General features: G+C 35.4%; 1 protein-coding gene across 7 annotated transcripts in view; it reads right to left on the bottom strand.

The window, feature by feature from the left end:
- Positions 1–12,568, bottom strand: part of GPATCH8 (G patch domain containing 8) — a 70,621-nt gene that overhangs the window by 39,327 nt on the left and 18,726 nt on the right. For 3 of the 7 annotated variants that reach the window (XM_004684085.2, XM_012726347.1, XM_012726346.1), the window contains exons 3-4: positions 8,918–8,935; positions 6,946–7,018 (exon numbers count right to left, since the gene is read on the bottom strand). Coding sequence is in view for 1 of the 7 variants with exons in the window: in XM_004684084.2 (XP_004684141.1) it covers positions 6,946–7,018 (73 nt within the window). In the remaining 6 variants the exon portion in view is untranslated. Of the gene's footprint in view, positions 1–6,945; positions 7,030–8,917; positions 8,936–12,568 lie in introns of those variants that run through there. The other 4 variants (XM_004684084.2, XM_012726348.1, XM_012726350.1 and 1 more) reach the window with 2 other exon arrangements.

Here is a 12,568-nt window from a genome sequence, read left to right as displayed (position 1 = left end):
CTTTCTGACAATCCATACCTTTATGATTTGGAGGTATTACTTGTCTGTTATCCTCCCCCAGCTACTCTTAACAACAGTTAAAGGCTCAGCTGACAGCTTTTTCTGAGAAGGGAAAAGGTATAAATGCAGAAACACTGACTTCAAAAGTTGGGTAATATGTGAATGGCAGACACTCTGTAAGGAGTTGTATGATCTCCCAAAATTGTTTCTTCATTTATAAAATGAGCATGATAACATATTTAAGTAACTGAAACTGCAAATATATATTCTAGATCAGTATTAGACACACAATATGTAGTGAATGTGTTATTTCCTTTTCTCAGAGAAAACCAAATTTCAAAAGAGAAAGTAAGATAAAAGCACAATTACTTGGCTTTTGCAAAGAACCTATCTAGAAAATGCATGTCAGTCAGTCTATTAAAGAAGGTTTTTCTCAACCAAAGAATGTTTTTTCTTAGGAAGTTAGTGAAGTTTTAAAATATCAATCAACATTCTAGTGTAACAGTAAAGTCTAAGTTGCAACATTACATATTACTATTCTACAACAGAATTCAATTCTAGCTTTTCTTCAGTCATAAAATGTAGTATAACTATTGCTGAGGGACTAGCTAATACAGGCCTTCTCTGACTAAATGTATTATTAATTTGCTAACTGTAACTAGAGTGGTGTGGAAGGATGGGGGCAAAATATAAAACTAAAGAAATATATTTAACTCTACTGCTTTGATTTAGCATGCTCTGAATCTTTAAAAATATTTTCTATATCTTAACAGTAATACATCATATCAAATTTTTTAAAATATAGAAAATGAAACAGTTCTGTATAGTCAACCAAATTCAAACATACATGCACAGGTATAAACTACAAATAAATCACTTCTAATATTTAAATGTTTCAGTGAAATGCGTAGTAGGGTTGCCTCTCAACTCCTTTTTCAGTTAATGATTTTAAAAGGTAGAATTTTTGTTTCAATCTCAAAAATCTAATTCAACATTTTAAAGAAAAAGATAGGTGAGAAATCTAAAGCTACATTTCACTAACAGAACTAAAGAACTCTGGGAAAGTTACTTAATGTTAACATTTCAAAACTAAGTTAAAGATAATTAGAAATAATTGCTGGATCCAAGGACACATACACTTTAATCCAAATAATTACTATTCATAGTAGTTTTACCAATTTATATTCTCACTGGCTATTAAGTACCTGTTTTTCCAAAATCTGAACTGCTTCTTTCTTTTTACCTTTTCCAATTCAACAAGTAGAAAATGATACCTCATTGTTATGCATCATATATCTAGACAGTATCTAGACATATTACGCTGTAATATAAGCAAGGCTGAAAATATTTTTATGCTTAAAGGCCTTTTGAATTACCTTTCTGTAGTCTGTTCACATCATTTCCCTTTTTCTATTTAGTTGTTGTAAGTCTTTCATATACTGATAAATACATAAAGGAAAATTATCCATTGTACTGAGATATTATGTTATTTTCCCAGTTTGTTATTTTAAAAAATATATTTATGATGCAATACACCTAAATTCATTCTTTTTTTAATGGGTTCTCAGTTTGGGAGTAAGCTTAGTTTTCCTCATTACAAGATTAATTTTACAAACATAATTATCTAATTGTTCCTACTAATGATTTTACCATTTCATTCTTTTAAACTTAAATGTTTTATCCATTTGCCACATACTTTGGATAAAATATGACAACGGAGTTCCAACTTCCTTTTTTTGATTTTATTCACTTATCCCAACACTACTGGTAAATAAGTGAGGCTCTTTTAGATAATATAAGCTAGGTTCAGAAGGTACAGTAACTAATGTATTCAAAATTAGTAAAACGGATACCAAAATTAGGGGGTTAGGAGCCCTAAAATGCAGACAGCATTAAAAGCATAGATCTTGAAGTCAGTATCTAGACATATTACGCTATTACCTACTACTATTTGTAAAATGTGGAAATGTCTAATAAAGGGGGCTCCTCTACTTGATTTTTATAACACTTAGATTCTAAAAAAGACCTAAAAATGGATTATCTTCAACTTGATGCAAGCAAATATATACTGCACAATAGATATTAATAATAAGCATTTATGTAATATTTACAGATTTTATAACATGAATTCAGGTACTAAATTTGTTATAAAAAAATTATTAAATCACCAATACATCAAGTAGCTCTATACAATGTAAACAAAGGACACTCAGGCATCACCTCTGTGTTATACCTACTAACTAAACAAACATATTCCAGAGTGAAATACTTTTGAGCTACATTTCATTCCATTGCAAAGCTGCCAGAAGGTTATAAAACATTTTCAAGAACCAAATCCTGCCCAACTGTCATAAAATATCTTAGCATTTACTGTGGCTTTATTCCAAATCAAACATATTCACTGCCTCTATAATAAGCAACTGTCCATAATATCTCTCATCAGCAGGCCTTTTCTTCCTTTCAGACTTTGTCAACCTATCTTTTCTATAAGTCTTTTGTTTCAATACTAAATCATTTATCTATTACACGTGATAAAAATTTCTTGTACTTTGAAGTTTGGAAGTATTTTTTTTTAAGATTTATTTATTTAGTCATACAGAACTGGGGTACAAGCCAGAGGAGAAGGGGCAGTGAGAGGCTTCACCAGAGTGGGGAGCAGAATAGGAAGACAGATGAAGTACACTGCTAAGGGGAGCAGTGGGTGGGTCAGGAGAGGTCTGCCACGCCATGTGGACCACCTCCAGCGCGGGGGGTCGAACTTGCACTGAAGTGGTTGCCACCAGCTTATAGTGCTGCGTCCTAACCTGTTGCACCACACCAGGGAGGGCCCAGGTTTTGAAGTATTTTAATAAACACTAAAGGAGAACAAAAGCTGTCTATGGAGCTTGAGAGCAAAATTAAATCTCCCTTACAGTTTTCTACCCCAAGATAATTTTATTCCAGACTCAGTATGCCCTATTCCCCAATCTTCCCAGATTGGGGAATTTCCTATTTCCCCAATCCATGCCAAGACATGTGAACTGTAGCACCCAGAACTGGGTGTATAAAACTCTTGCTTGGGTTGAAATAACTTTTAAACTTTAACAAAAAATTCTGAAAAGATCAGGTTTAAATTTCTTTTAAGATTTATTGATATATTTATGCATACAAGAACTGGGGTACAGGCCAGAGGTGTGGGGGGTGGGGGTAGTGAGAAATTCACCAGAGACAGAGTAGGGAGCAGAACAGGCAAATTGACTGAAATACACTGCTGAGTGGAGCAGCAGGCAGGTCAGGAGAGGTCTGCCACACCATGTGGGTCACCTCCCTGGCTAGGGATCAAACTCATGCTGCAGTGGCTGCGGATAGCTTCATTGTGGTGCAATTTAACCCACTGTGCCACCAGGAAGGGTCCGCCAGGTTTAAATTTTAGCACAAGGCTGCATATTGAGATGTTAGCCCTAAAGTCAAATGAAAATTGACAACAAACTAGTAAATACAAAACTTACAAAGCCACAAACCTAGAAATTACATGTAGAGATTAGTCTAAGTAATATTGAGGCATTATTTTTACTAGAGCAACAGGGCTTCAGTGATTATTTCTAGCAAAGTTTTGCTATAATGAAAAATATCTGTTATGAATATAGCCATAAGTGTTGCTATATTCTAGGTAAAATCATGTGGACATTACAGAAGAGCTATGAAGTGAGACCAGAATGCCTACACAGTGTTGAATGTGAAACTGAAAAATAAAAGTAAAACTTGACTCTTACTGCTGACAATAAGGTTTCACATTTTTTTTTTTTTGGTTTCACACTTTTTAAAGGATAAGGACACTGGGTGCCTCCCTGGTGACCTAAAGGTTAAGTCTCAATGCTACCTTGGCAGCCCTCCTGGGGCAAAGGGATCCAGCTAGGGAGCTAATCCATATGGTACAGCAGACCTCTCCTGTTTCACCCATGGGTATTCTTAGCAGTGTATTGGTAATGGATATGCCTGTTCTACTGTCTCCTCTCAACCTGTTGCACCTCTGGCCTACACCCCAGCTCTTCTAGGCAAAAATTAAAAAAAACAATAATCTTACAATAAAGGAATAATCCTTTAAAAAATTAAAAGGATAAAGACATGATACTAGCCATGTAAAGTAGGCAGGCTTTGCACAACAATTTAAAAATAGTCAAGATGGTAGTTTTATGTTATTCTCTTTTTTAAAAAAGATTTATTTATTTATGCTTACAGAACTGGGGTACAGGCCAGAGGTGCAGGGGCGGTGAGAGGATTCACCAAAGACAGAGTGGGGAGCAGAACAGGCGATTGACAAAGTACCCTGCTGAGTGGAGCAGCGAGTGGGTCAGGAGAGGTCTGCTATACCATGTGGGTTATCTCCCTGGCAGGGGATCAAACTCATGATAAAGTGGCTTCGGAGAGCTTCATAATGCAGTGCTTTAACCCACTGCGCTACCAGGGAGAGCCCTTAATTATATTTGTTATATTTGCAATAAGATCTTGTGCCACTAAGAAAACAAGTTTAATTATAATCAAATCTAACTTCCCCAAAGAGTAGGTAAATGTGTAGTAGTAATTATGAATTAAAAATATACTTATTGACCATCTTCTGTATTATCAATGACCAGAATTATAGAACTGTAATTTAAAAAGCTAAGATTTTAAAGTGATTCATCCTGTTTAACAATGATGGCACCTTTTCACAAACACACTTGCCATTTAAATTGTGGAAATTCATGCAACCAGAAGGGCTCCTGATGGACACTGTCCCTCTCTCTTGCAAATGGTCTCAGCACCCCTCTGCCCCCAGCCATGGGGTATAGTTACAGTAGCAAGAATAATGACTAAGAACAAGACCCAGAGGAGTCAATGCTACTGCTGCCCAGCCACCCCCAAACAGAGCTGAGCCCAACTACCACAGCTTGCCTTCAGCTTGCAGATAGCAGGCCCTGCTCTCCTCCATCCTTGCCAGCACAGTCAGCAACATCACTGATATATCTGCTGCAGGCTCCCAGAGCATGGAAGGAGCATGAGTACAGCCTGCATAGCCATGTTGAACAGCAGCCTGACCCATTGAAAGAAGCTGTCACTGCAGCCATCTATCACCAGTCAGCCCCACCAAATGCTAGACAATAAACCCCCCAACTTGCAGCAGGCCTACAGGATAGTTGCTTATACCTACAGTGCATTCTCAGATCTGTGTGGCTATAAAAGGAGCTGACTGTACAGTATGGGACCCCATGAAGAGAAGAGAGGCATTGGATAGTTCTTCTTTCCTTCCCTGCACCCTATCTCCAACTCTGCACCTGCCCTAGCCCCCAGGCTCACTAATACTCATACAGTATCCTAATCTGCTACTAATCACACAGAAGAATGTGAAGAAAAAGAATAGTAAGGCAAGAAACCTGAGAAAATAAGGATGGAGGAAAGGGGGGTAAAACCATCTGGCATTGGCCTTCAAAGCCTGGCCAGGAGTGGGGTGAGGGTCAAAGGGACAGCACCTGGTATATCCTTACTGTCACTGAGAAGGTGGAGGTGCCACTGTAAAGGTGCTTGCTGGTGATCTATAGGGGCCCTCTTCCCACTCTTTTTCTTGAACTCACTCCTTTTTCTCTCTCCCTAACTTGGTGGTCACTGTACCTCACTAGGATTTGTGACCAGGGCCTGCACAAGCCTGAACTTAAATAAACTGATCTTACATTTCTAGCACCCTGAGTTTTTACATGTTTGGGTTGGGTTTTTGCTTGGCTGCAGTTTGTTTGTTTGTCACCCTCAATAAAGGAGGTATACTTTTTTAAAAAATTGTAGAGATTTCCAAAATTCAAACAATTAGTCAACAAAGTATATCCTAAAATCCCTTTAAACAGTAAGCCCTCCATGGCCACATGTAGAAAGTGCAACGAGTCCCATCATTTCTGAGGTAGCATTACCTCTGCAAAGAGTAAATAAGTAGTAGTTCTTGAACATGAGGGAGATAAAAAAGTGAATAGAATTGTTCTCCAAATTAGCAAGAACTTGGAAGCAAAAATAGTGGTGGTGATGGTGTTTTTTTTTAATTTTAAAAAGATTTATTTATTTATGCATACGGAACTGGGGTATAGGCGAGAGGTGCAGGTGGTGAGAGAATTCACCAGAGATATAGTAGGGAGAGCATAACAGGCAGATATACTGAAATACACTGCCAAGGGGATCAGCGGGTACGTAAGGAGGGGCCTGCCATGCCATGTGGGTCACCTCCCTGGCCAGAGATTGAACTCCTGTTGCAGTGGTTGCGATAGCTTCATAGTGCTGTGCTTTTTAGCCCACTGGACCACCAGGGAGGGCTGCTAGTATTTTATTTTTATCCAAATGGTTAGTATAGTTAAAAGAAAATGCGATGGGAACACTAACGTCATACATTTTCCAGAGCCGGATCTGAACCTGAGAAATGGCCTCTCTGCTCAAAGAGCCCTAGGAAAAACTCTTGCTTCTATTGTTGGGTAATTTTGCTACTATTACAGGGATTCTGACTGCAGAGAAAAAGAGGGCAATCACCAGCTTCAAGGAGAATTTCCTATGGCAAAAATCAAACTGCTGTTGTATGGTTCTCTTTATGGTACTGAAGCCACAATACAGTATCGCTAAGGGTCACAAACAAAACACACTTGATCCTAAGTAATTCTTTTACCACCCACACATAACCTCCACCAAAAACATTTAAAACAGGTTGAGCCACACACAAATGTTTGATCAGAAAGTTCTCATGACACAGCAGCTTATTCTTGCAAATTATAGCTTAATAGTGATTTAAAACACAATTATAAGAAAAATAGACTATTCTAAGGGGAGAAAGGTAAGGGAAAAAACCCAAAACATTAACAAAAGACAAATACATTCAGTTACAAGATCTGCATTAGAAGTATCATTTTTCTTTCTTTCTTTCTTTTTTTCTTTCTTTCTTTTGTACATTTAAAAACTTACCCTGAAGAGATTTTCCCAATCCCTGGCCCAGCTTCCACCCATGTTTCTGGAGTAAGCGATGTCCAATATTATCCTGACAGACAGAACAGAGAGACAAACCAAAAATATTCCAATAATATATTCTTCCCTTCCTAGTGACATTTAAACAAGTGATGAACAAGAAATAATTCTACATATATGCATGCAAAAAGGTGCTAATAACAGGGTAAATGTGCCCAATAAAATGGACATTGATGTAAAAAGAAATGCTGGCTACTATTTTATATGGGAAGAACATATGGGATAAGGGTCCTTTCTGATGGTGTGCTGGGCAACTTTTGTATATAACACTTTAAAAAGGAAGAAAAAGGGAAGGGGAAAGGGGTGAAGAATACATTCATGAAGTTTAAAACTAACATTAAAAAGCATAATATCAAGGTTCTTATACAATCATATCCACCACCTAGACAGCACCACTTTGTTTTTTGTTTTTTTGTTTTTTAAAGAAAATCTACATTTTGTTTAGTTATTTTGTTTATGTGTCAGGCTTTCATGATACAAAGTAAGTTGTAAGTGTAAGTCTGCCCCCCCCACTAGAAATGAAAACACAATCAGAGCAAAATCCAGGCTAGACTTGATTGGTTTTTTAATATATATAGATATATATAAAATATAAATATTTAATTAGCATGCAGCCAATATTAAACTGAAAAAACAGTGAGGTTAGTAAAACAAATTAAATTGATTAAACAGAAAAATAAAATGAGCTCAAGCACAGACTGAGTGATGCATTTCAACATGTAATCTAACAAAAATGCTAAAATGTTAGAATGAAACAGGCCTAGCAATAAGTTAACAGTAAAGAACCATTAGTGCATGTAGGGAGGAAAAAAAACCAATATACATAATGTCTCATCTTCCTAGGAGCACACTGGAAAAGGTATTACAATGTAAATTGTGTGGAAAAAATACCAGAAACAACAATTAAATGTCAGCTTTAGTCTAGGGTTCAAGATCTTAGAAGCCTCTGCAAACCTTTGATCAATTCTTTACTTTTTACAAATACTGTGGAGACAAAACCAAAAGAAAACATTTAAAATTATAACCACAAAGTGTTCACATTAAAATCAATTTTTATAGTATTAATCTGGTATCACCAAAATCTCCCAAAATCAATTTATAAATCTAACAAAACCATAAATCTCCAAATTAAAATCAAACATCATATATTAAACTGCCTTCTAGCTTCCAGTTCCATAGTCTATGTTAAATGTTCTCTGGAGTTATACAGAGAAGAAAAACTTATTTTATTGTTATCTTCTCTGACAGAAAATTAGAAGAGGAAGATTAGGCCTTCCCAGTGCTCTATTTTGTTGTTTTTTAATAGACAATTCCCTTCTATAAGTTTATGACAGCATGCAAATTAGAAAACCGATGGGGAAAGATCTGGATACTTTTTAAAAATCACAAATGAGGTAAACAATGAAAACCTACTACAAATATACTAAAAGTCATCAATACATAAGCATCCCCTTAACCTGTATTTAATCACTATTTATAAATTACTCAAAAAATTAATAAAATTCATATTGACAGAAAAGGTAAAGGGCCTTTATTATACTACCAAACAAAATTAACTTACCTGTACATAAAGTTTTTATTTTATATCGTAACTCCTATAACTGAATAACTATGGAATGGACAAGGATAGCAGAATGATTCTAAGAACATGTGGTTGATTATATTACTGTTTAGTCTTTTAACAGACTAATAGTATAACTACACTTAGCACAAAGATTTAGGGTATCAAATCATGCTGACAAAAATTGTTGCCCCCCCTCTTTAATTAAGAAGATTCAATCTTAGGCTAAGTGGAGATGAGACATTATGCTGACTGTGTTATATTATGAATGCACTAAAATAAACAGACAGATGAAGCAGTATGCTATTTCCAAAAGCAGTGCAAGTGGAGTGAAAGCATTTCCATACGAACCTGGCTTTAAAAACTGGGCTGTCAAAAGAACAGTTAAATGTAACACAAAGTAAGAAACTGTCCAATCACTAATGGTCGATTTTTTTGTCTTGTTTTCAATTCACTGCTTGCAATTAATGTATTTATTAAAGAAGAGTGAAAGCATAAGTAAATTCACGAGTCAAGACCAGCTGAGAGTTTCAAGAGCAGCGTGTTGTGACTGACAACAGTGAAAGGAAAAGCAAATGTTAAAGGGGGAGGGGGAAAAAAAAAGAAAATTTTAGGATTATACACATTAGCACCACTTTTACAAAACCACTCAAGATGGCCGTCACCTTCTTAAAAAAAAAAAAAACTATTATACAAAATGGCAGTGGCTTTTCTCGTCTTAAATTTTAGGTAAAAACTGCTTTTTCATTATGCCTAATTTTCTAAGTATGTAGTAGGAAATGAAATGTCAGGAGCTATACTAAAATTATTAACGTGCTACATGTCATTGTGATAGTAACAAAGGTAACAAAAACAACAGACTTATCTCATAGAACTTACTCTTCCCCTCACCAAGCTCCTGGGCTAAGTGAAAGATCAATAAATACAGAAAACCTGGACCTTTCCTATAATTCCAAACAACCTGCTTTTGGGGGGGAGGGAGAAAAGGCAGCTCTGCAAAAGACTGATATTCAGAATAGTGTCTTTCGCTACAAAAAAAAAAGGGGGGGGGAGGGGGATATATAAACATTGGTCAAAAATCTTAGGCTTAAGGATAATGGGTAGGTAATACAAGGAAGGCACACCAAAATACCTTCTAATAAAGTTTAACAAAGCAGACTCGTCTACCTCTGAAATTATCAAAATAGTCACCGAATATTCACTTGTATAAGAGCAAGGAACTCAAATGAATAGCCAGCTTGTGAAAGTCTCTGCTGGTTAGAATTGTGATTCTGGCAATTATTTCAGTGGATACTACCTATAAAATAGTGAATTAAGTAAAGTAATTTATAGCCCTAACAAACAGGTAATCTAAACATAAAAGGGCATTAACTTACTTATAAAATAGCAACCATTTACTACTTCAGTCACTTAAGTCACTGTAACGGTGACTTTAAAAAATCATTTTTTTAAGCAAAATATATAATGTGGGGTTACTTATAATTTCATTTTACCTAAACAGATGATTGGATTTTTACTCTTTTTACCATGTGATTTATGACTAACAAAAAGGTATGATAGTATAAGCTGTTTATAATTTAAATGCACATAGAAGAATTGCAGGGAAATACATAAACTATTAAAGCAACTGAACTTTGCCCCCAGGGAAGCAGGCAAAAAACTAGTTTTCTACATGATTCATAAATAGTTTCCCATAATCTATTGTTAATTCTGTGTTCAAGATGCCAAAATGGTGGTGGTGTGGTATTTTTTTTGCTCAGGTATGAATTTCTTAATTCTAAAATTATCAAGTAAAACTGAAAATACAAACTTTTTTCACTACCTCGGATGACCTTTTTTCCCTCTTTATGAAAATAATTTCTATTTCTGAAATTAAATCTACAATTTAAATGCCACATTTTATTCTGTTCCTATTACTTATGTGAGAATGGGAAGATCTTTGGAAGCAAGATATATTAAAAACTACCAACATGCTGAAAACACAATTCCTACATAAAAAAAAAAAAAAAAAAAAAAAAAAAGACTCATTATTGTTTCAGCCATCTTCAGCATTATTTATTTATTAATTAAATTTCAAGTAGGAAATTTTTCTTTGCTCTACTGAGATATATACCACCACAGTAACAACAATCATTTTGGCAACAGCATCATCAATCTGTATGGTGGGAGCCTGCCAACACATAGATAAAACTACTTTACAGTATGGGGGCTGATTCCAAGTTTTTATAGCAGGAAACAGAGTATCATGTCTCAAGAGAAAACTATACTTAAGAGTTATGTTAGTGACTGGATTAATATGAATTCCATACTGAATTTCCTTTATTTGACAGCCACACTCAATTTTACACCATTTAGCTCATTTTCAACAGTGACAAAAAATGTAAGTCTCTTGAGTGGATTGTAAGCTTTGCTGATTGTGTATTAAAGACTCTATAAGCAAAAACCAAATGCTACCAGGTGAACCCATGCAAACAAGTTGTAAAAATTCCCAAAACAAAAATCTAGAGCTCACTACAGATGACACAATGAAAACTAGAGAGAAAAGCCATATAGTAATGCTACACCATTCAGCTCCAAGAAGCACATTATTTATAGTGCAGTCCACATATGGTCACTGCTAAATGTCAAATCAGCAGACTTATAGAGTTACAGTTTGGAACTATGGAGTCCACAGATCTAAACAGATATGCAACATGACAAAATCCAATTACACAGATATTTCTAAATTCCTACATGAGCAAACTAAACAACGGTAACTGGAGTCTGAAAATTATGTTAATTTTTAAAAACTGCTTAGTTGACCTGACAACTACTATAGATAGGATTTCAGTAAGTCAGGGAGAACAAAACCAAATAATGGCTGATGAGCAGTTATACTTTCAAATGCAATAATGACAACATATTTTAAGTCTATGATGCAGACATAGACTTCTCTATGTCTGCATCATAGATTTGTCTTCTCTAGTTTATAATCAGTCTCCATCTGATTTCTTATCTTCTATGGTAAGATCATGATGCATCACATGTCCTTTATCACACCAACTAATTCTTGGAATTATATAGGAATCCTAGATTGGGCTGTAAATTTACAGCAAGTTTTATTTGTTTTCTGAATTATTTTGTTTTATATATGTAGAGGTAGTAAATATATGTAATCTGGGACCTAAAAAGCTCATGAACAGCTTAAAATTCAAGCTCTGAAACTTTTTTTGTAATAAGGGTAAAATGTTAATACTTTCCATCTCCTCTTTAATTAAGCTAATCAGCTTATCTGGCAATTCATTCATTATGTTCTTAGAATGGTAATTTATTCTTGACCAGAAATTTCACTGAAGTTATTTGGTTGGCTGAAATAAAGCGGGGGAGAATCAAACTTTACAATGAAGATTATGAAATGCTTTCTAAATGCTGGATTTTGATGTGTTTTCAACATTTGCTGAAACTGAAATTGTTTCATCTCACTAACATATCTAGGTCTCAGAAGTTCACTAAAACTATAATGTGTTATGCCATCTTTGTATTTCATTTCCATCCTGACTGTTTGCAAAAATTTACCCTCTTACAAAACAAAATGACCTTAATCCTATGTTCACAAAAACCTTTCACACAGGCATATTCTTGGCACAAACCTGTGCAGAGAATTCCATGGTTATCAGCTGCTGATGACCTTAGTTTAAAAAAAAAAAAAAAATGACTAGGCCTTTAGCTCCTGCAATGATCTGTAGACTCCCAAAGCTGCATATTTCCAGCCACTTTTGAGTTGCATGCTGTAGCAAAACAGTCAGCACCTCTCAATAGATATTGCTGCAGAGAAAGATTTTAATTTAGTATGGTCTTTCTGTGTTAGAAGTAACACCATTTCCCCCTCAGAACAAATGGGCTCATTATAGCCAGCCATATAACCATGATATACTTATTTGGTGGGCACTGAGAACTTCTTTTTCAGGTTGAATAGGATAGCATACTACCTACACTGACACCAATCATTTTAGGAATTTCTTA

This window comes from Condylura cristata, unplaced genomic scaffold, assembly GCF_000260355.1.
Source record: "Condylura cristata isolate star-nosed mole 26May11 unplaced genomic scaffold, ConCri1.0 scaffold00017, whole genome shotgun sequence".
Lineage (NCBI taxonomy): Eukaryota > Metazoa > Chordata > Mammalia > Eulipotyphla > Talpidae > Condylura > Condylura cristata.
This window is presented reverse-complemented; position numbering and strand designations above follow the sequence as displayed.